The sequence below is a fragment of the Phalacrocorax aristotelis genome, chromosome 2 (genome assembly GCF_949628215.1).
Source record: "Phalacrocorax aristotelis chromosome 2, bGulAri2.1, whole genome shotgun sequence".
NCBI lineage: Eukaryota > Metazoa > Chordata > Aves > Suliformes > Phalacrocoracidae > Phalacrocorax > Phalacrocorax aristotelis.
In genome coordinates, this window is record NC_134277.1 from 168,062,321 (window position 1) to 168,084,660 (window position 22,340).

The 22,340-nt window shown below is 67.4% G+C and overlaps 2 protein-coding genes across 9 annotated transcripts; one reads left to right on the top strand and one right to left on the bottom strand.

The window, feature by feature from the left end:
• Positions 1 to 162: 162 nt before the first annotated feature.
• On the top strand, positions 163 to 18,832 carry SHARPIN (SHANK associated RH domain interactor). Of its 8 annotated transcripts, none has more exons than XM_075086021.1 (14): positions 164 to 464; positions 5,151 to 5,325; positions 5,942 to 6,052; positions 7,219 to 7,360; positions 10,016 to 10,106; positions 10,364 to 10,637; positions 11,334 to 11,464; positions 11,645 to 11,818; positions 15,744 to 15,904; positions 17,089 to 17,215; positions 17,277 to 17,456; positions 17,548 to 17,646; positions 17,726 to 17,869; positions 18,027 to 18,832. In XM_075086021.1, the coding sequence occupies exons 1-14, from the start codon at positions 240 to 242 to the stop codon at positions 18,105 to 18,107; spliced, it is 2,115 nt and encodes a 704-aa protein (XP_074942122.1). In that variant the 5' UTR covers positions 164 to 239; the 3' UTR covers positions 18,108 to 18,832. The 8 variants fall into 8 exon arrangements, with proteins under 8 accessions (XP_074942124.1, XP_074942122.1, XP_074942123.1 ...); XM_075086022.1 differs by having other exon boundaries at positions 17,089 to 17,200; XM_075086026.1 differs by lacking the exon at positions 164 to 464 and adding an exon at positions 4,013 to 4,119.
• Positions 18,604 to 22,337, bottom strand: CYC1 (cytochrome c1). Its single transcript, XM_075086030.1, has 7 exons — positions 22,185 to 22,337; positions 19,988 to 20,181; positions 19,773 to 19,899; positions 19,535 to 19,692; positions 19,254 to 19,414; positions 19,061 to 19,161; positions 18,604 to 18,943 (listed from the first exon to the last, which is right to left on the bottom strand). The coding sequence occupies exons 1-7, from the start codon at positions 22,266 to 22,268 to the stop codon at positions 18,839 to 18,841; spliced, it is 930 nt and encodes a 309-aa protein (XP_074942131.1). The 5' UTR covers positions 22,269 to 22,337; the 3' UTR covers positions 18,604 to 18,838.
• Positions 22,338 to 22,340: the final 3 nt, after the last annotated feature.

Sequence of the window (22,340 nt, forward strand, 5' to 3'; positions counted from 1 at the left end):
GCCCCTCCCACGGGCTGAGGCGCTCGGGGCGCTGATTGGCTGCTGGGGACAAAGAAGGGGGGGTGGGAGCGGCTGTCAGTCACGGCGAAGTGCGCGCAGCGCCCCCACCGGGCTGGGCGGACTGTCCGGCAGCCGGAACGTTCGTGCGCAGGGGCGCGTTTCCCGCCGGACCGCGCGGCGGGCGGAAGTACCGGCGGAAGCACCGGCGGAAGCGGAGGGAGGCGGCGGCGGCGGCGGCGATGGCTCTGCCCGGTGCCCCCGCCCCGGCCCCGGCCGCCGCCGCGGCCCCGCCGCCGCCGCCCACCGTGTTAATGACGGTGCGAGCGGGGCTGGCGCGACCCTCCCGCCTCCCGCCGCTGCCCGCCGCTGCCGCTCTCCGCCTGCAGCTCAGTGTCGAACCGGCTGCCGGTGGGCAACGTCGCTTCCGCCTCGGTCTGCGGTACCCGGAGGCGGCCGGCACCGCGGTGAGAACGGGGGGGACCCGGGCGCAGGCGTGGGGTGGGGGCAGCGGACAGCGCCCCAAGGGGGGGGTCGGGGGTCCGGGGTCCCCGTGTCCCGCCCATCCCGCCCCCGGTACCGAGGTGCCGCCGGTGGCCTCTGTCCCGCTCTTCCTGGGGTGGGAGGCGACACCCTCCAGGGCAGGGACAGTGGGGTCCCCCCTCTCCGGGCAGCGCCGAGGGGTGCGGGGAGGTTCTCCGTGGGGGGCCTCCATTTCCCCAGTTCCCCTAAACCCACCCGTGCCCGCGACGGGGCCGTGGGGAGAGGGGTGGTGGGACGCAGACTCCCGCCAGGGCACCCCAAATCCCCACGGGGCAGGGCCCGGCGGGGGCAGCCGGTGTCTGGGCAGGAGCTCCGGGCTGCCAAAACCACCAGCGTGGGCCTCCCTGTCCGTGCCGAGCTCTGTGCCGGGACCCACTGTGTCCCCTGTGCCGGCAGGTGACCCGCGGCTCCGGGCACCGGGGCGGTTCTTGTCCCCAGTCCCCTCGGATGGGGTCCGGCTGCGGCACCAGTGCTGGGTCACTGAACGGTTTGGGTGGGAAGGGGCCTTAAAGGTCATCCGCTCCGACCCCCTGCCACGAGCAGGGGCATCTTCCACCAGGTCGGGTCACTCAGAGCCACCTCCAGCCTGGCCTGGGATGTCCCCAGGGACGGGGCATCCACCACCCCTCAGGGCAACCTGAGCCGGTGCCTCACCACCCTCACAGTAAAGAATTTCTTGCTTAGATCTAGTCTCAGTCTCCTGCCCTTTAGTCTAAACCTGTTGCCCCTTGGCCTGTCGCTGCAGGCCCTGCTAAAAAGTCTGGCCCCATCTTTCTTATGCTTATTTAGCCTGGCGAAGAGGAGACTGAGGGGAGACTGTATCACTCTCTGCAACTGCCTGAGAGGAGGTTGTGGCGAGGGGGGGGTTGGTCTCTTCTCCCAAGTAACAAATGACAGGGGGAGAGGAAATGGCCTCAAGCTGCATCAGGGGAGGTTTAGATTGGGTGTTGGGAACAATTTCTTCCCTGCAAGAGTGGTCGGGCACTGGCACAGGCTGCCCAGAGAGGTGGGGGAGTCACCATCCCTGGGGGGATTAAAAACACATGTAGACACGTCACTTCAGGCCATGGTTTAGGAGGCCTGGGAGTGTTGGGTTGGTGGCTGGGCTTGATGATTTTAGAGGTCTCTTCCAACCTTGCTGATTCCATGATTTTATCTTAAGCACTGAAAAGCCACAAGAAGGTCTGCCCGCAGCCTTCTCTTCCCCAGGCTGAGCAACCCCAACTCTCCCAGCCTCTCTCCCCACCAGAGGGGTTCCAGCCCTCACACCATTTCCGTGTCCCTCCTCCGGACCCCTCCAACAGGTCCGTGTCTGTGCTGTGCTGGGGACCCCAGAGCTGGACGCAGGGCTCCGGGGGGGGTCTCCGCAGAGCGGAGCAGAGGGGCACAATCCCCTCCCTCGCCCTGCTGGCCCCGCTGCTGGGGATCCAGCCCAGGAGATGCTTGGCTTTCTGGGCTGTGAGCATGTGTTGCTGGCTTGTGCCATGTTTGTCACCCCCCGTGTCCCCATGTCCTTCTCCGCAGGGCTGCTCTCACCCCATCCCTCCCCATCCCGTGCTGATCTGTGGGGTACGGCCCCAGCCCAGGTGCAGGACCTTGCTCTTGGCCTTGCTGACCCATATGAGGCTCACACAGACCATGTCCTCCAGCCTCCCCAGGCTCCTGTTTCAGGAGCAGACCCACTCCTGGCTGGTTTCCCCCCGATTTGCTCAGCCACAGGCAGCACTGGGGGTGGCTGCACATGGACCAAGGCCTTTTTACCCCGTCCTGTGCCGTGGCTGGTCTGTCCCACTGTCCCTGTCTCGTGCTGCTTTTCCACTCCATCCCGGCTCCAGGTTCTGGTTTGTGCGTGTTGGAATCCTTCTGAGTTGCTGCGCCCAGCACCACGGAGGCTCTGGGGGAGGGAGAGGTGGGGGACGGTGCTGTTGGCTCCAAAAAGTGCCCGAGGGCTCTGTGGTGGAGCGGGGAGCTGCCATCCCCCTCTGCCACCCTCAGAGCCAGTGCTCGGCTCCCTGTCTGGCCCCGCGTGCTTTGAGCACGGCTGTCGGGCTCTTCCTTGCAAAGGCTGGGATTTCTTGGCTCCGCGTGGGACAAGCCGAGCCGGGGCTGCTCCCTGCCAGCTCTGCCGTGCGGTGGGTGTGCAGCAGTGGGTGCACGGTGGCTCGAGCCCTTGAAGTGCCGTGGCAAAGCCAAGCGGGGAGGTGGTGGTGGTGCTGCCAGGGAGGCGGCGTGGGCCCCGGCTCACGCTCCCCATCGGGTTCTGGTTCCTGCCACCCAAACGGGCGCTGGCTGCTCAGCTGTCACCGCGGGCGCTCTTGTGGTTAGCTCCAACCTGGGTTTCGGTTTCTACCAGAGCGTGGCGGGGCTGTGGCACGTGCCTGGCAGAGTAGCGTGAGTCTGTGGACAAGGCTGGTAGGTGACTGACGGGTTGAGCAATGGGATGGGCCGAGAGGCAGCGCGAAAGGGGGACACCTTTCTTGGAGAGAGTCAGGAGAGCCTGGACCCAATCCCCCCTCTCCTCCTCCCCTCTCAAGGTCAAAGAGCTGCGGGGAGCAGCGGCACATGGCAGCTGAGCCGTCCTCCCCACCGGAGCAAGCGTGGCATTGATCCCGGCTGCCCTCAGAAGACGTGTGCCCCCTGCCCTGGCCTCGCCGGGGCTGGATTCTGCCCTGGCTCGGGCTGGGAGGCAGCACTGGGCTGGCCCCGGATGGCAAATGGTGTCAGCCCAGCTGCTCTGGCCAGCAGCCGACCTCAGGGCAGTCCTGGCCCGGTGTAACAGGAGGGCTCTGGCGTGGGATCCCTGCCTGGGAAGGAGCCCAGGCTGTGCCTGTGGGTAGGGGATCGGCTCCTGGGACAGCCGGAGGAGCCTCCGCCGGCTCCAGGAAGCAGCTCAGCCCTTGCAGGGCTGCAAAGTGGCAGGGAGAAAGAGGAGGATGAAGTTGTGGCTCCTCCAGTGCAGCTACAGAGGTTCCTCATCCTCAGGAGAGGTTAAAGAGCTGAAACCTCCTGTCTGAGTCATGGGCTGGTCGCTCAGCAGCTTCCAGACCTGGAGAAGGCAGATGACGAGCTGGAGGTGCCCATTTGTCTGCAGGTCCCCGTCACCAGCGGCTCCACCGCCCGTGCAGCCCACCTCCCCGCTCCCACCGCCTCCCTTGCCTTCCCCGATGTCCCCCAGGGGCAGGGGCTGCTCCCCCGGGTGCTCCTTGGCATAGCAGCCAACCAAAACTGCGTTTTCCTGGGTGTTTTCCTGATGGATTGGGGCCAGAGACAGCAGGCAGGGGTGCGAGGTCACGGCTGACGTGGCCTTGTGTCAGGGACAGCTGTTTATACTCAGGAGGCACCTGGCAAAGGTGCGTCCCCGGGCTTGGCTCTGTGGCCGAAAGCACTCGGTTCCCCCCTCGCTTTGATCCCTTCCCTCGGGAGCATCCTCCCCTGGGACACAGGTGCGGAGGAACCCTGGGAGCTGCTCCAGGGCCAGTTTTACCCTCCGGGCTGACAAAGGGAAAGCTGCTGGTGTGTGTGTGTGTGGCTGGCTTTTCATCAGCTCCTCTCTTTCCCACCCCCGTTTCTGTAATCCAGGTGCTGGGACAGGGGACAGCGTGCCGGGGCGGGGACGTGGCAGGACATGAAACTCAGACGAAGGGCAAGGAAACCAGCGGTTTGCCTTGAGCTTCCTCCCGGCCCCGTACGGCTCCGTGCGGTGCAGGCAGCGCTCGCCTGCTTCCTGCTCGCAGTCTGCTGGGGCGCGGTGGCAGGTGGCTGCGCAGAGCCCTTCCCTGCGCCCCGGCTCCTCCCGAGCTGCCATTTTACCAGAAGCGGAATTGAAAGCCCCGGCGTGAAGCCGATATCGGTGTCAGCTGGGGCGGGAGCGGGGCTGGGGTGCCCAGAGGACAGCTGGGGCTCTGCTGCGCAGGCTGTTCCTGTGCCCCGGCAGAGACGGAGGGGGGACACGGGGGACGCTGAGCCCCGAGCTGTGCGTGTGTGTGTGTGTGTGTGTGTGTGGGGAAGGGTTTTCCCAAGGCTTGTAAAAGGGGAAGGAGCTGGCTTCCCCCTAGAGCTGGTGTCACGGAGCCCAAGTCTTCTTAGATGCCTCCTGCGCTTTGCTCTTGAGAGAGGGGAAGAGGCAAGCGCGGGAGAAGCGGTGTGTGTAGCTGTGCGTGCACTCGGTGGGGACGGCCGCACCGGCGCAGGGCGGCCGGGGATCGCCCGGCAGGCGCCAGGCCAGGACGGTGGCTGCGAGCGGGTCACAGCCCTCGGTGTTCTGTGGTGGTCTCTGTCCGGGGTGGGGGATGCGAGACTGCAGACAGCGGGGCGGCTGCTGAGCCGTGGCGGGGCTCGGAGGCAGCCCTGAGCGCCGAGGGCTGGCGTTTCAGGCTGGGTTTGTGGCTCGGCGCCTGGGGACGGAGGGTTGCACTTGGCTTGGTGCGTGTTTCTGTCCTCATTTGCCTCATGAGAGACCATGGTGGAGGAGAGGGACAGCCCCGTGTCCCCAGGGCCTGGCCCAGACACCGTGCCAGGGGGTTGCTCCCTCGCCTGGCGCACCATCCATGTGCGGCGTGTATTCAGCCTGGCTCCCTCATGGCGTGACCCTCTCCTCCCATTTCCCCCAGAATGTCGCTGATTACGACCTCAAGGACATCTCGTACAAGGTGAGGAGCCCCACGTGCCACGAGCTGGTGGTCCTCGCCTCCTCGGACGAGCCCATGGTGTTTAACTTCGAGGAGGAGCGGGAGGCGCAGAAGTGGTGGACGATCGTGAGCAGCTCCCTGCGGGAGGTGCAGAAAGGTGAGTGCAGGGACCCAAGGGCTGGCAGGGACCTGGGGCACTTGCCCCCTGCCCAGAGGGGCTGGGGCTGGCCCTGCCGTGGAATAATTCAGGTGTGCAATAGCAGCTGCTTCTGGCTCCCCCATCACCGGGGCAGCATCTCAGCCCATTCCTCCTCCGGGGTGTTAACTCCTGCGCACCTGGAGGACCTTCGGAGGATTTCTGTGTACATTGGAGCAGCTGAGGGGGCAGAGGAGACCCCAGGAGAGGGGAGGTGGTGTGGGCAGTGACGTGGGTGACTGCCCCAGTGCCGTGTGCGGGGAGGGTTCTGCTCGCTTAAAGGGAGAAGAGCGGCACCAGGAGGGTCTGAGAGCTACACCTCTGCTGACTTTACCCTGGGAGTTCAGGGGAGCACGGCCAAAGGCTTTGCAGAGACGGCAGGCAGTTGCTGACGCTGCTCTCTGAGCTCTGTCAGCCCTTGCGGTGTGGATTAGGGTCGCTGTTACCTTCGCCTCAAGCGACCTTAGGTAGCCCAGGGCTTCGCGGCACACGTTCTCCCCGTGGTGCGAGCGCGGAGCTCGCTGGGGAGGCCGGTCGGTGGCGGTCGCTGCCCTGATGGACTCCTGCTTTCCCTCAGCCTCGGACAGCATGCTGGCACCCCAGGCCTCGTCCCTGCCCGCGGCTGCCGGGGGTGTCTCTGCAGACCAGGATCCGGAGACAGCTCTGTCCTTGGAGCTTTCTGAGAAAGGTGTGTGAGGGGGAAGGTTTCTGGGCTCTTTTTGTGTATCAGGAGTTACCAGCCCACCATGGGAGAAAGGCTCAGACCCAGGTCCAGCTGCTCCCCGGCCTGTGGCTAACAACAAGCCCTTTTATCATAGAATGATTGAATCACTGGGCTTGGAAGAGACCCGTCAGGTCCTCGAGCCCCACCACTAACCCTGTCAAGCCCGGCACTAAACCGCGTCCCTCAATGCCACGTCCACACGGCTTCGGAATACCCCCAGGGATGGGGGCTCCACCGCTGCCCTGGGCAGCCTCTTACAATGCCTGACCACTCTGTCAGTGAAGAACTGTTCCCAATACCCAACCTAAACCTCCCCTGACGCAGCTTGAGGCCGTTCCCTCTCGCCCTGTCACTGGTGACCTGGGAGCAGAGACCAACCCCCCCCTCACTCCAGCCCCTCTCAGGCAGCTGCAGAGAGCGAGAAGGGCTCCCCTCAGCCCCCTCTTCTCCAGGCTAAACCCCCACAGCCCCCTCAGCCGCCCCCCAGCACACTTGTGCTCCAGACCCTGCCCCAGCCCCGCTGCCCTTCTCTGGACACGCTCCAGCCCCTCAAGGCCCTTCTTGTCCTGAGGGGCCCAAACCTGAGCCCAGCATTCGAGGTGGGGCCTCCCCAGGGCCGAGCACAGGGGCCCCATCCCTGCCCGGCTCCTGCTGGCCACACCAGTGCTGACACAAGCCCGGGGGCTGCTGGCCTCCTTGGCCACCCGGGCACTGCTGGCTCATGGGCAGAGGCTTCCCCTGAGGCTGGGCTGGGGCTGCACGTCCCGGGGGGCCGCTGCAGGGGATCAGATCAGCGGAGCTGTGCAGGGAGGGACAGAATGAAGCTCCCGGTGGCCCCAGGAATTTCCCTCGGTGCTCTCAGCTGTAGCTGCTCCTCCTCCCTCCGCCAGAGGCCGTACGGCAAGTGTGCCTCCGAGCGGCCTTGCGCAGAGCTCCTGCAGCACTGTGTCTGTGCTCAACTGAACCAGAGGTGCTGTTTCTGGCTGTGCGGCTGTGGCACATGCAGAGTCAGGCCCCTCTGGGTGCTGGCCTGGCCGGTGCCGTGGGTGGCAGCGGTTGTGCCATGCCCCAGGGAGGGTGTTTGCAGACCGGCTGCCCCTTTATGGTTCTCCCTCTCCGTCCCACCGCAGAGGACCTGGCACTGCACCTCGCCCAGGCAATTGAGTACGGAGACGAGGAGATGGCCTCGCAGTGCGCCGTGGCCCTGGCTCGCCAGCAAGCCACGCTCAGTATCCTCTTGAAGGAGTCCAACTACCCCACGGACGATATCAGGTGAGCACCTCTGACCGTCGCCTTCTCGGAGCCCACACGAGCGCAGCCCATCTTCCTCTGCATCCCCGCCCGGGCCCACGGGAGCACGAACTGCGCCGGGTGGAGCCGTGGGTCCGGCGCCGGGGCTCTGCACTCCGGGGCAGCTGCCTGCTGTGCCGTGAGCCTGGGGGCGTCTTGCCTGCCCAGCCAGCACCTCCTCCCCTGCAGCCCTGCCCTTCTGCTGGACGTTTGGGTCGCTCGCCCCGTGTCCCTGCGCTGTGTTGCCCTTGGGACTGTCTTTTATTTGTCTGGTTTTGCCTGGAGTGGTGATGGTCCAGCGTGTCTGTCAGGGGCTGGCAGAGCAGCCTCCAGCAGCCTCTGGAGCAGAGCTGCTCTGTGAATTCCACTCCCATCAGTTGGGATCTCTCCTGGCAGGAGAGGGAAATGGGCAGCTGGTGCTGGCGAAGCCACGGCTTTCCTGGAGGAACGTGATATCCTGGGATTTGTCCTCCTTCCCTAGCTCCTGGGAGGATGGAGAGGGGGGATGCAGGGGCAGGGTGTTGGATGCTACCAGAAAAGCCCAGAATCCAGTGGGTGGGCAACAGCCGGCACAGCAGGCACCTGGGTTGTGGGTTGACCCTGGCTGGGTGCCATGTGCCCACCCAGCTGCTCAATCCCCCCCTCCACAGCTGGACGGCGGGGGGAGGAGGTGTGAGGAAAGGCTGTGGGTCGAGATCAGGACAGGGAGGGATCACTCGGTGCTTACCATCAGAGACTTGGCTTGGGGAAATTAATTTATTACCAGTCAAATCAGAGCAGGGTCATGAGAAATAAAACTGAATCTTAAAACACCTTCCCTCCACCCCTCCCTTCTCCCCAGGCTTAACTTTACTCCCATTTCCTCCACCTCCTCCCTCCCAGTGGCGCAGGGGGATGGGGAATGGGGGTTGCGGTCAGTCCATCTCACGCTGTCTCTGCTGCTCCTTCTTCCTCAGGGGGAGGACTCCTCACACTCCTCCCCTGCTCCAGCGTGGGGTCCCTCCCACAGGAGACAACCCTTCATGAACTTCAACGTGGGTCCTTCGCATGGGCTGCAGTTCTTCATGAGCTGCTCCAGTGCGGGTCCCTTCCCTGGGGCGCAGCCCTTCAGGAACAGACTGTTCCAGCGTGGGTCCCCTGTGGGGTCACAACTCATAGAATCATTAAGGTTGGAAAAGACCTCTAGGATCAAGTCCGACCGCCAACCCAACACCCCCAGGCCTCCTAAACCATGGCCTGAAGTCCCACAGCTACACGATGTTTGAACCCCGCCAGGGACGGTGACTCCCCCACCTCTCTGGGCAGCCTGTGCCAGCGCCTGACCACTCTTGAAGGAAAGAAATCTTCCCTAATCTCCAATCTAAATGTCCCCTGGTGCAGTTTGAGGCCGTTTCCTCTCGTCCTGTCACTGGTGACTTGGGAGAAGAGACCAATGGTCTCATCTCTTCTCAGAAGCCCTGCCAGAAAACCTGCCCCAGCGTGGGCTCCTCTGCCCGGGGCCACGGCTCCTGCCAGGAGCCTGCTCCAGCGTGGGCTTCCCATGGGGTCACAGCCTCCTTTGGGCATCTACCTGCTCTGGTGCAGGGTCCCCCACGGGCCGTGGGGGGACAGCCTGCCCCACCGCTATCCCCCACGGGCCGTGGGGGGACAGCCTGCCCCACCGCTATCCCCCACGGGCCGTGGGGGGACAGCCTGCCCCACCGCTATCCCCCACGGGCCGCGGGGGGACAGCCTGCCTCACCATGGTCTTCACCTCAGGCTGCACGGGAATCTCTGCTCTGGCATCTGGAGCATCTCCTTCCCGTCCTTTCCCCTTAAATCTGTTATCCCAGAGGCGCCGTCGCTGATGGGCTCGGCCTTGGCCAGCGGCAGGTCCCTCTTGGAGCCGGTGGCATCAGCTCCATCGGACATGGGGGAAGCTTCTGGCATCTTCTCCCAGGAGCCACCCCTGCAACCCCCTGCTACCAAAACCTCACCACGCAAACCCAGCGCAGGGGTCCTTAGGAAACGGCGAGGGAGCAAAAGCGCTACCTGCTGGGGAAGCGCAGCTTAGATTTTGTGCTTAGAAACACCTTTTGCAAGAGGAGGGCTTGAGACGTTCGGACTCTGGTCTGAAGGAGAGGCAGCTGGGGGGCGAGGGGGGTCTGTGGGAGACCAGTGGGGGTAAAGGTGGTCTAAGAGGCTCAGGAAATTAGGAAGCAGCAAATTTAAAGCAAGTGAAAGGGAAGACTTTTTCTAACTGTATCTAAGCACGCGGTGGAAATCCTTGCCAAGGCTGTGTGGAGTCTGCAAGGATAAATAGGCTGGAATGGAGGGGAAACAAAACGGGGGGAGACGAGTTCCCCGTGAGGTTCGGGATGCGGCCCTCGGCAAGCACGGGCCGGGAGCTGCTGGCAGAGGAGGGCAGGGCAAAGGCCGGGGGGTGCCTGTGCTGGTTTCCTTGGATGCGATGTACGGATGGTGGTTGGAAACCCAGTGTTGGGCCTCGCGGGAGCCCCCCCGGGGCATCGCCTGCGCCGTTGGCTCCGCAACTGGGGCCAAGTGCGGTGCCAGGACCCTCCCCCGCCCTGGCAGCGGCACTGCCGTACCCCTGATCCCGGCAGCCCTCCTCTAACAGCACCTGTCTCTCTTCTCCAGCATGAAGGTCGGCGTGGAGGATGCGACGTCTTCCGCAAGCATCACCATCAGGGTCCGCGCTCACACTACAATAGCGATGCTCAAGCAACAGGTACGGAGCGGTGCGAGCCCCTTGCCCGGCCGGGAGGTGGGAGCCCCTGGGGCCTCTGCAGCCCCTTTTTCGGTGCTTGTACCCGCTGTGTAGGGGCTGGGCTTCCCCACCCGCTCCTCTCCCTTTGTGGAGCCAACTCTTCACCAGTTCTGGCTCACCAACGCGTGGCATCGGCCCCCATGAGCCGCGAGGCGGGGTGAGCAGCTGTGGGGAAGCCGCAGCTGTGGGCTCACCTCTGAGCTTCCCCTGCTGCCCAGGTCTTCCAGGATTACGGGTTCCACCCCTTGGTTCAGCGCTGGATCATCGGGCAGTGCCTGTGCGTGGACGAAAGGACCGTTTCCTCCTACGGCATCCACAGGGACGGTGACACCGCGTACCTCTACCTGCTCTCGGCGAAGATGGCCGAGCTCACCGAGCAGCGCTACGAGGAGGACCAGGCACAGGTCATGCTCAGCTCCACCTCCTCGCTGACCGACGCTGCCGGGGAACGGCACAAATACAACACCCTGCCCAACATGTCTCCGAAGAAAGGTCTGGCTCCCCTCCGCCCTCCCAGCGGGCAGACCGGGTCCCGCCTGGCTCTGGCACAAGATGCCAGGCTGGGCTTAGCAGCGGGGATGGGGATCCTGGCATCGGGGCGCTGCTGCGCCAGGGTGGGTGAGGACGCATGGGGTGCTGGGGGGCTCTCTGGGCGGTACCTCCCTGGGCTGGGGGGCATGGCAGTCGCTCAGGCCCTGCTGCACCAGTAGAAAAGGGTGAGCGGCTTCTCCGGGGTGCAGTGGAGCGGGACTCTGGAAGCCAATACCCACTGTCTTGGGAAGCCGCCACTTGCCTGCACCCTCTGTGCTGCCGGGCGTGCTCGGGAAGACCCCTCGTGGCCTTCCTGTTGGTTTTCCCTTTCCCGAAAGCGAGGTGGTGAGGAGAGGTCCAGAGCCCACCCTGGGCAATCCTTGTCGCGTATCGGAGTCCTGCACCGCGAGCTGCTGGGCTCCGTGGGACCGGGAGTGGGCTCAGCGCCGCGGGCTGACCCCGCTTGTGCCGATGGGCTAGTCCCCAGGATCTGTGCTCCCTGCCCGGGAGCTGGCTTGGGACGAGCGGCCTCTCCCCTGGAGAGAGCAGGGCCATCCCAGCAGAGCGTGGCACGCTCTTGGCCAGGCCTGGCTGCCTGATCCCGTGCCGGTCCCGGGGCTGGTTGTAACATCTCTCTTCCCCGGCATCGCTCTCCAGGCTGGGGGAATGAGACCAGCAGGAAGATGGACATCGGTGAGATCAGCCAGCACCTGGACACGCTGCAGATCGGCGACCTTTTCAGTGCCCAGGCAAAGCCTGCTGCCACGAGTCTGCCCTCGCCGGTGCAGGTACGTGGCCCGCGGTGTGTCCCCCATCACCGCCCTGCTTTGCCCCCGCAGCATCCTCCCTTTCTCCCGGTCTGGGGGGTGCTGGGGAAGGGTTGGTGCTCCCTCTGTATCCTATCCCCCCCACTTTCCTCCCTCCGAAGCATTTTTCTCGGCTTCTGCATCTCTGGTGTGTCCCTGCAGGCGGGCTGGTCGTGTCCAAAATGCACCTTCATCAACAAGCCGACGCGGCCAGGCTGCGAGATGTGCAGCACGGACCGTCCCGACGACTACGTGGTCCCCGGCAGCTACAAGCCAGATGAGACAGAGCTGTGGAGGATGCAGCAGGAGCAGGAGGGGATCCTGCAGTACCAGCAGGTGAGGGGGCTCACCGTTGGCCTCGGGGAGCCGCTGCGCTCCCCGCACCCCATGCTCAAGGACAGATGGGGGAGGATCGGGCATTGGCAGGGTTCGGAGGTGTCGTGGGCGCACGGGTCCTGCGCAGCTCTGGGAAACGGGCCGGGAAGGAGAGGCAGCCACCCCGAGGCGCAGCACGGGGGGGCTGTCGCAGCCCCCTTCCCCCCTGCGCCGAGGGGCTGCCTGCCCGCGCGCCCCGGGGACGGCCAGAGGTGCTGCGTCGTGAGCGCGCGGTGTCTTCTGGCTGTTAGAGGAGATCGCCGCCGCCGCGGCGGGGATCTGACCGCGCTCGTTCACGTCCGAAGGACCGGCAGCGATCTGTGGCAGGGCAGGGATCCGCGACCCCGTGGGCAGAGCTTGGCAGGACGCAGCACCCCAGTCTGGCCAGCCCCTCTTCCCTCGCCTAACTGTGTAGTCTGCTGTGTCGGCAGCCCCATGCCGAGGAGCCGTCGGGCTGCGCTTTCTCCTCTTTGCTGGAAGCCGTTTCCCTTTTCTTAGAAACGTGTGGGGGGCTCCGATGGGACCTCCCCGCCCCCAGGGCCACGGCTGCGGGGGGAGCCCCAGCCCCAAGGTCAGGGTGCGCTGCGGGACTCGGGGGGCCGCTGGCTCAGCCACTGACCAAGCCTTCTCTTCTTTCTTTTTTCTCTTGTGCCGGGATCCCGCTAGGAAAAGGGAAGGAGAGAGGATGGCTCAGCTGCGCACTGCGTCCTGGGCTCGGGTTCCTTGGATGACTTCATCCACCTGTCCTCCGAATTCTGCTAGCCGCCCTCTGCCTGGCTCACCCGGATGCCCCGTCCTGCCCCACCGGCCAGGACCCGGTGCCCGCCAGGCCCCCCCCGGTGCCCGCCAGGACCCGGTGCCCACCAGGCCGGCCCCCGCGTGCGCCCAGCGGCTGCCGCCGGGCCACCCCCTTCCTCACACCCTAGAGTTGATGCGGGAACTTTCTGCAGGAGAAGAGCCGGTGGGGCCCGGGCTCGGCCCCGAGCTGCCAGGGGGTGACACGTGCTGCTCGCTCGGGGGACTCTGGGAGCTTGGGGGGGGCTGGTGGGGGAACGCGAGGCGCTGCGTCTCTCGGGATCACAGGATCAGCCCAGCTAGCGCAGCACCTCCCGGGTTAACGGCATCTGGCACGCTGCTCCTCCTGCCCGGGGTGCCAGCGGGGAGTGGGGCGCATCCCGGACCCCTGGGGCGCCTGGTGGGCTCCTCCTCGAGCCCCCCATTGCTCACCAGCCCAGCCCTGGGAGTTTTCCCTTAGCCCCCCTGCGCCTGCAGCCCAGCCCCCTCCTCCCGTGCCCAGCCAGAGCCCCGGACGCCGGCCGGCCCGTGGCCTGGCGGCTGCCTTTCTGCCGCCATTCCCTTCCCGAGGGCTTCAGGGACTGGCCAGCGGTTGGCACCATCGGTGCTGACAGTGCTCGGCCTGGGTCTCAGGCTTGGGGGTCTCTGAGGCTTGGGGGCCATGCCCTGGGGGGGGTCTCGGGCTCAGGGTTTCTTCCTTGTGCTGTAGGTGGGGGGTGGTGTTGCAGCAGGCTGCCCGTCGAGCAGCCGTGGTCTTGGGAGCTGGCGGGGGCCACTGGGGGTCCCTGAGCCCTGCAGCCCCCCCTTGCCTCATAGGCCCCAGCCCTCACTGGGGCGTCAGCCCTGCAGCACCCATGGGAATAGGTCAGGGGGCTCTCGGCTAGGGTGCAGCCGTGGGTTTGGGGGACCCTGGTGCCACAATCCTCTTCCTGGCTGCTGTGAACGCTGTGCTCCCCCGGGGCCGGCACCGGGACGGGCAGAGCCGCTCTGCCCGACCCAGCGCCCGTGTGGACCCAGCACAGCGCGGCCATCGGCCGGGGTGCTCGGTGCCGCGGGTCCCTCCAGCTCCCGGAGCTGCCAGCGCCCTGAGGGGCCGCAGGGATGGCAATTCTGTGTCACGCTTTGCTCTGGAGATGTTGTCCTGCAGCCACGCAGGGCCCGGCTTGTCCCAGCGGGGAGCCGGGCAGCCCCCGGGCCGGGGGAAAGGATGGGACCCTCGGTTTGGCACTGTGGCTCCGTGGGTTGGGTTGTGCCTCCCCGAAGCGGCTGTCGGGCGCGTGGCAGTGCTGCAGGAGGGGCCACGGATGGATTCCTTCCCTCATTAAAGCCTTATCCCACCAGCGCGGCTCTGCCGTCTTCTTGCGCCGGCGGCAAGGGGGGAGCTGCCGATGGCTGCTCTGGTTGGCGGTGTTTGTGCAGTGAAATGGGGAAGTGGGCCCGTGGGAACCTCACGAGGTTCAGCGAGGCCAAGAGCAAGGTCCTGCACCTGGGCTGGGGCCGTACCCCACAGATCAGCACGGGATGGGGAGGGATGGGGTGAGAGCAGCCCTGCGGAGAAGGACGTGGGGACACGGGGGTGACAAACACGGCACGAGCCGGCAACGTGCGCTCACAGCCCAGAAAGCCGAGCATCTCCTGGGCTGGATCCCCAGCAGCGGGGCCAGCAGGGCGAGGGAGGGGATTCTGCCCCTCTGCTCTGCTCTGGGGAGACCCCCCCGGAGCCCTGCGTCCAGCTCTGGGGTCCCCAGCACAGCACAGACACGGGCCTGTTGGAGGGGTCCGGAGGAGGGACACGGAAATGGTGCGAGGGCTGGAACCCCTCTGGTGGGGAGAGAGGCTGGGAGAGTTGGGGTTGCTCAGCCTGGGGAAGAGAAGGCTGCGGGGAGACCTTATTGCAGCCTTTCAGTGCTTAAAATAAGAAAGATGGGGCCAGACTTTTTAGCAGGGCCTGCAGCGACAGGCCAAGGGGCAACAGGTTTAGACTGAAAGAGGGTAGGGTTAGACTGGACGTAAGCAAGAAATGTTTTACCCTGAGGGTGGTGAGACACAGGCCCAGGTTGCCCTGAGGGGTGGTCGACGCCCCATCCCTGGGGACATCCCAGGCCAGGCTGGACGGGGCTCTGAGCGACCTGATCTAGTGGAAGATGCCCCTGCTCGTGGCAGGGGGTCGGACCGGACGACCTTTAAGGCCCCTTCCCACCCAAACCGTTCGGCGATGCTGTGATTTTTGTGAAATGGAAGAGAAGTCGGCGGGCGCTTGCTCGCAGGGCTGCGTGGCAGCAGGGGGACGCTGCGCCATCGCCGGGCCTCGGTGCTGCCGCCTTCACCGGGGCCGGGAGCGGAGGCTGGGGCTCGGCTGGGTGCCGGGGAGGGGCGGTGGGGCAGCAGGCTGCGGCAGCCTCCTGGCAAAATGCTGAGCCCTGGGGGCTCGTGACTGCAGTGATCACGAAGCGCTGGCGCGACGTAGTGTCACCGAGGGCCGAGCGCCGCACGCTCCCCCAGCCCCACGCACCCCGTGAGCAGGGGCCCTGCTGCCTTGTGCCCCCGCCTCAGCAACGCAGACAGAAAATCGCAGGGTTTAAAATACATTAAAGTGCCCCAGAAATGCCCGCTCTGACCCTCTGGGGACTGCTGGGTCCCCAGCGGCTGCCGGGGCTTGGTACGCGTGTCCCTCGGCTGCACGGGCGAGGGGATGGGACAGGGAAACGCCGGGGTGCAGCTCGGTGCCGGCTCTGGCCGCGCGCCTCGGGGTGCAGCCCCCCCCCCACTCTGCTTTCCTTTCCCTGGGTGGGGGGAAAAGGTGGTCCCTGCAAATGCAGACCCGACTCCCCGAGCGCAGCCGCTCCTCCTGAAGCCGCGGGGGGCTTGGGATGAGTGGCCCCGGTCACTTGGATGGTGGCCACGAGGGCTGCGAGAGGTGGAGTTGCACCAGCCTCCCCCGGTCAGGGCAGGGGCTGCTGGAGGGGATGGAGGTGGCAAATGCTGGTCTTGGGCCCCTCTGTGGGGTGTGTGGGGGGTTGAGCCCACTTTGGGGGGGGCTGGTGGCGGGGCTGGGGCCGGGGTGCTGACCGGGGCTGTTCCTCACCGGCAGGCGCTGGAGGCCGAGCGGCTGAAGAACTTCCAGCAGCTGCTGCAGCTGGAGGAGGAGGTGCTGGTTCCCAACCGGGAGGTGCTGGAGTGTCGCATCTGCTACCAGCAGGTCGCCCCGGGCGAGGGGGTGCTGCTGCGCGAGTGTCTGCACAACTTCTGCAGGTAACGCCCGACGGCCGCCCCGGGGCCCCGAGACCCCCGCCAGCGTGGTGATCAGCCCCGACACCCCCCAGCCCTCTTGGGGTCCAGCCCCAAGACCACCCCAGTCCTCGTGGTGACCAGCCACGAGCCCTTCACCATCGTGGTGACCGGCCCCGAGTTCCCCCAGCCCTTGCGGTGACTGGCCCCAGGACCCCCCGCCAAGCATTTGCAGCATCCGACCTTGAGACCCTCGCCATCACATTGACTGGCCCCTAGACCCCCCACCCAGTCCTCTCAGGGTCCAGCCCCAAACCCCGCAGGCCTGGAGGTGACTGGCCCCGAAGACCCCCACCATTATTGTGACCAGTTCCAAGACCCTCTCCCCAGGCATCATGGTGACAGCCCTAAGACCCTCCAGCCCTTGTGGTGACCAGCCATGAGACATCCCCCCATCACTCACAGGGTCCAGCCCTGAGCCCCCCCCATCACAGTGACTAGCCCAAAACCCCCCAGGCCTTGCAGTGACCAGCCCCCAAGACCCCCATCATCGGCATGACTAGTTCCAAGACCCCCCCAGCTATCATGGTGACTGGCCCTGAGACCCCCCCCCCCCCCATCCCTTGTGGTGACTGGGCAATGAGACCCACCCCTCAACACTCACAGGGTCCAGCCCTGAGACCCTCACCATCATGGTGATGGGCCCCAACACCCCCCAGCCCTCTCAGGGTCCAGCCCTGAGCCCCCCACCGTCACAGCAACAGGCCCCAAGAGCCCCCCAGCCCTCTCAGGGTCCAGCCCCAAGACCCCCATCGTCACGGTGACGGACCCTAAGACCCCCCCAGCCCTCTCAGGGTCCAGCCCTGAGCCCTCCACCGTCACAGTGACGGGCCCTAAGACACCCCAGCCCTCTCGCGGTCCAGCCCTGAGCCCCCCACTGTCACAGCAACAGGCCCCAAGACCCCCCCCAGCCCTCTCGGGGTCCAGCCCTGAGCCCCCCACTGTCACAGCAACAGGCCCCAAGACACCCCAGCCCTCTCGGGGTCCAGCCCTGAGCCCCCCACCGTCACAGCAACAGGCCCCCAAGACCCCCCCAGCCCTCTTGGGGTCCAGCCCTGACCCCCCACCGTCACAGCAACAGGCCCCAAGACCCCCCCCAGCCCTCTCGGGGTCCAGCTGTCGCGGTGACCGGGCGCCTGTTCCTGCAGGGAGTGCCTGCGCCAGGTGATCAACTACAGCGAGGAGCCGGAGGTGGCCTGTCCCTTCCGCGACGACTCCTACGCCTGCGGCAGCCACCTCCAGGAGCGGGAGATCCGGGCGGTGAGCGCATCGTGGGTCAGTGCGGGGGGCGCGCGGAGGGGGGGCGGCCGCATCCTGACCCTGCCCATCGCCGCAGCTGGTGTCACCGGAGGAATACCGGCGCTTCCTGGAGAGGAGCCTGGTGCTGGCCGAGCGGCGCAGCCAGAACAGCTTCCACTGCAAGACCACCGACTGCCGGGGATGGTGCATCTACGAGGATTCGGTGAACGAGTTCCGCTGCCCCATCTGCCAGGCGCTCAACTGCCTGCTCTGCAAGGTGAGCCCCCGCCCTCGGCGTCGCGTCCCGGCACCGCGGAGGGGGCCGCGGTGGTGGGTCACGGCGGTGCCATCTCCGCACCCCCTCCCAGGCCATCCACGAAGGGAAGAACTGCCGCCAGTACCAGGACGACCTCCGGGTCCAGGCGCAGAACGACGCGGCCGCCCGGCAGACCAACGACATGCTGCAGGTGGGGTCCCGGGGGGCCGGCGGAGGGGGGCTGGAGCGCGTCCCCGCGTCCCTCACGGCCGCCTCTCCCCCCACCGCAGACCCTGGTGCAGATCGGGGAGGCCATGCACTGCCCCACCTGCCTCATCATCGTCCAGAAGAAGGACGGCTGCGACTGGATCCGCTGCACCGTCTGCCAGACGGAGATCTGCTGGGTGACCAAGGGGCCGCGCTGGGGGCCCGGGGTGAGCGATCCCGGGGGGGCAGGAGGGACCCCCCGCTCCCTGCAGGTGGGGTGGGGGGGGAAACGGGCAAGCCGCTGGTGCCCCTGACCACGCTGAGCTGGCCCCAGGAGCCCCAAGGTGGGCTCCCCCCCTGACCCTGACCCACTCTCGCCCCCAGGGTCCCGGGGACACCAGCGGTGGATGTCGCTGCAATGTCAACGGCCAGAGGTGCCACCCCCAGTGCCAAAACTGCCACTGAGCTGCTGCCTGGCCCGGGGACGGGGGGAACGGGGGGACCCACCGGAGACGGCTGGAGCTGGGAGCCGCTCTCTTCGCGCCGAGGGAGGGCCCGGCCGGGTCAGAGCCGGCACCACGGCCCGAGCGGGGCCAGAGACGCTTGCGGTTGTGGCAAAGAGCCGCGTCCGGCAGCCACGGAAGGAGGGGACGGACACAGAGCGGGGAAGTGCTGCGGGGCCCAGTGGGGAGGGCGCAGGGCCAGGCCCCAGGCGGTGCCGGGATGCGGGCTGCAGGTTGGGGGGCTCCCCAGAGCCCCTGCCCGCCGCAGAGCCCCCGTGGCAGGACGCGGCACGGCGCGGGGCATCCCAATAAAGCTCTTTGTGTGCCAGAGCCTTGTTGCTGGGGGCCATAATGCACCCCCCGAGGTGGGGGCGATGGGTATCGGCCCTTCAGCGACCCCCGAGGCCGATGGCTGCAGCCGGCGCGGGGGGAGCCGCGGCACAGGCACCCACCACACCTCCAACAACCGAGATTTTATTTCCGTGCCCCCCCCCCAGCCCCTCCGAGCACAGGTGCCGGCATCCCCCCGACCGCAGGGAGGGCGAGCGGCAGCACCCAGGGGGTCTGAGGGCGATGTTAAATAAGGAGCTGGGGCGGGGGTACGCGCTGCTGGCTGCGCCCCCCCCGCAGCCCAGGGCTTGCGCGTGGCCCAGGTGGTGCCGCCGGGGTGGGGGACACCCCGCTTCCCCCCCCCTACTTGGGGGGCCGGTAAACCATTTTTCTGCTCTTCAGCACGGACCATTTGTGGCGCTTCATGTAGAAGATGAGGGGGACGAGGAGCCCCGAGATCAGCAGCAGCTGGGGAGGGGTGGAAGGAGTCAAGCTCTGCCCCACGGAGCTGCTGCCCCGACACAGCACAAGGTGGGGTTTGGGCCCCCCGGATGCTTCCCCCACCACCCCGAGCCCGTCGCCCACCTTCAAGCCCATCCGTTTGCGGTGGTCGTGCTCCGGCTCCGCCGCCCACCGCAGGAATGTGCAGATATCCTTGGCGAGCTGTGACATGGTGGCCGGGGTGCCTGGGGAGGGAGAGCGGGCGGGGACGGGGCTGAGCACGCCAGGGAACCGGCACCCCCCGGGACGGCACTGCGTCCCACCGGGCCCCTCTTACCGTCATCGTATTCCAGGATCTCGTTGTAGATGGGGGGGGCCATTCCGATGGCCTGGCCTGGGAAGTAGGGGTTGTAGTGCAGCCCCTCCCGCACCGCCACGCCGGCCGGGGGGTCGCAGTAGCCGGTGAGGAGGGAGAAGACGTAATCCTCGCCCCCATGCCTGCGATGGGGGGTGGAATCAAGCCCGGACAGCCGAGACACCCGGCGCGGTGGGGCCAGGGTCCTCGAGCTGGGTCTGGCCCCCGCCGAAGCAAGCCGGCGTGCGGCCGCGGCCCCTTACCGGGCGTTGACGATGTAGCTGAGGTCGGGGGGCAGCGCCCCGTTGTTGGCGGCTCGTGCCGCCTCGGCGTTGGGGTAGGGCTTGGGGAAGTAGTCGGAGATTTTACCGGGGCGCATGAACATCTCCCCGTTATCATCCGGGCCGTCCAGCACCTCCACCTGCGTCGGGACGGGGGTCAGAGCCCTGAGCCGGGGCAGCGGCCGCGCCGGCCACGGGACCGTCCCGGTGCGGGACTCACCTCCTCGGCCAGCGCCTTGGCCTCTGCCTCGGTGTGGGTGACGCCGATGAGGTTGCGGAAGGCGACGTACTCCATGCTGTGGCACGCCGAGCACACCTGCTTGTACACCTGGAAGCCGCGCCGCAGGCTGGGAGGAAGAGGAGGAGGTGGTGGTGGCGGCTGCAGCCCCCTTGCCGAGGCCCCCCCGCGCCCCCCGTCCCGACCCATCGCGGTACCTGCTGTGGTCGAGGGCGGCCAAGGCGCCGCCGTGGCTCCAGGGGAAGCTGGGCGGGTGCATCTCCAGCTCGCCGGCGGCGAGGGGCGAGCGCAGGGCCAGGGCCAGGCCCCCCCCGCCCACCGCCAGCAGCCCCAGCGCCGACAGGGCCACCCGCCGCCCCCGGGGGAGCCCCGCGAAGGACGAGCGGGAGGCCTGGGGCGGGGGGGCACAGCGTCAGGGGCGGCCCTGCGGCTGGGGGGCAGGGGGGGGAATGGGGAACCCCGGGGAGGGATGGGACGGGACTGGGGGGAACTGGGGACCCCAGGCAGGGATGGGGCAGGATGGAGAGTGGGGAACTGGGGACACTGAGCAAGGTGGGAGGGGGGAACCACGGACCCCAAGTGCGGGAGAGGGGTACAACCGGGGACCCCAGGCTGAGATGGGAGGGGGGAATTGGGGACCCTGGGCAAGGATGGGGCTGGAGGGACCGGAGGACCCCTGGCAGGGATGGGGCAGACCAGGCAGGACAAGGGGGGAAATGGGGACCCCAAGTGGGTGGGGGTGACGTGACCAGGACCCCAGACTGACATGGGAGCACGGGAAACCGGAGACCCCAAGCAGTGGGGAGAGGAACGGGGGACCCGGGCAGGAACAGGGCCCAGTGGGCTGGGGCGACCAGGGGACTCCAAGCAAGACGGGAGGGGGAAACTGAGGACCTCAAACCAGGGGGGGGGGTGAACATGACCTGGGACCCCAAACTGAGATGGGAGGGGGGAACTGAGGACACTGAGCAAAATGGGAGCGGGCAACCGGGACCCCTGGCTGGCCTGGGGTGGGGGGAGACACCGGGGGTCACCAGGCAGGGCCGGGGGACACACAACTGGGGATCCCAGACTGAGATGGGAGGGGGAAACTGGGGACCCTGGGTCAGGAGGGAACCCTGGGCAAGGATGAGGTGGGAGAAACTGGGGACCCCAGGTGGGGATGGGGGTGGAACTGGAGCACCCCAAGTGGGGTGGCAACACACACACGACTGGGGACCCAAGCTGAGATGGGAGCCAGGGGGAACCAGTGACATCGGGTGGGGATGGGAGAACTGGAGAACCCCAGGCAGGACAAGGGAAGAAGTGGGGGACCCTGGGTCAGGATGGGGCCCCGCAGGCCAGGCCAGGTGGGGGGGGACCCTGGAGGACCCCAGGCAAGGATGGGGTGGGGGTAACTGGGGAACCCAAACCTGGGATCAGGGTGAACATAACGTGGGACCCCAGACTGAGATGGGACAGGGGAACTGAGGACACCGAGCAAAATGGGAGCGGGCAACCGGGACCCCTGGCCAGGCTGGGGGGAAACACCGGGGGTCCCCGGGCAGGGCCAGGGGGACACACAACTGGGGACCCCAGAATGAGATGGGAGGGGGGAACTGGGGACCCCTGGCCGGGCTGGGGGACACTGAGCAAGGTGGGAGGGGGGAACTGGGGGACCCTTGGCAGGGATGGGGCAGACTAGGCACGACAAGGGGGCAACCAGGGGACCCCAGGCGGGTGGGGGGCGACGTGGCTGGGACCCCAGGCTGAGATGGGGCGGGGGGGAACCGGGGACACCGAGCAAGGTGGGAGGGGGGAACCAGGGGACCCCAAGCGGAAGGCGGGGGAGGGGCACGACCGGGGACCCTGGGCAGGGATGGGAGGGGGGGAACCGGGGACCCCGGGTCAGGAGGGGACCCAGTGGGCTAGCCTGGGAAGGATGGGAGACACTGAGCAAGGTGGGAGGGGGGAATCGGGGGACCCCCGGGCGGGGGTGGGGCAGAACCGGGGACCCCAAACCGCGGGGGCACGCGACCGGGGACCCCGGGCCGAGATGGGACGGGGGGAACCGGCGACGCGGAGCAAGGTGGGAGGGGGCAGCCGTGGACCCCAAGCCAGGGAGGGGGGACACACACGACCGGGGCGCCAGGTGGGGATGGGAGGGGAGAACCGGGAGCGCTGGCCGGGCCGGGTGGGGGGGCGGGACCCCGGGGGACCCCGGGCAGGGCCGGCGGACACACACACACACACGCCCGGGCCCCCCGGGCGCATCCCCGGTGCCGCCGCTCCCGCGGTACCGGCGGGTTCCGGGGCCGCCGCCGCCCCGGTGACCTTCACCCGGCGGCGGGGCCGGGCACGGGGGGCCGGGGCGGGGTCGGGGGGGGGGTCCGGGGCGGGGTCAGGGGGTCTCACCGGGGCGGGCGCGGCCGGGGCCCGCGGCAGCAGGAGGCGGCCGTAGGGCCGCAGCGGGAGGCTCCGCACCGACACCGCCGCCATCGCTCCCGCCCGCCCGAGGTCGAGGGGACGCCGACGGCCCGCCCCGGACGTGACGCCGCGCGCTGACGTCGC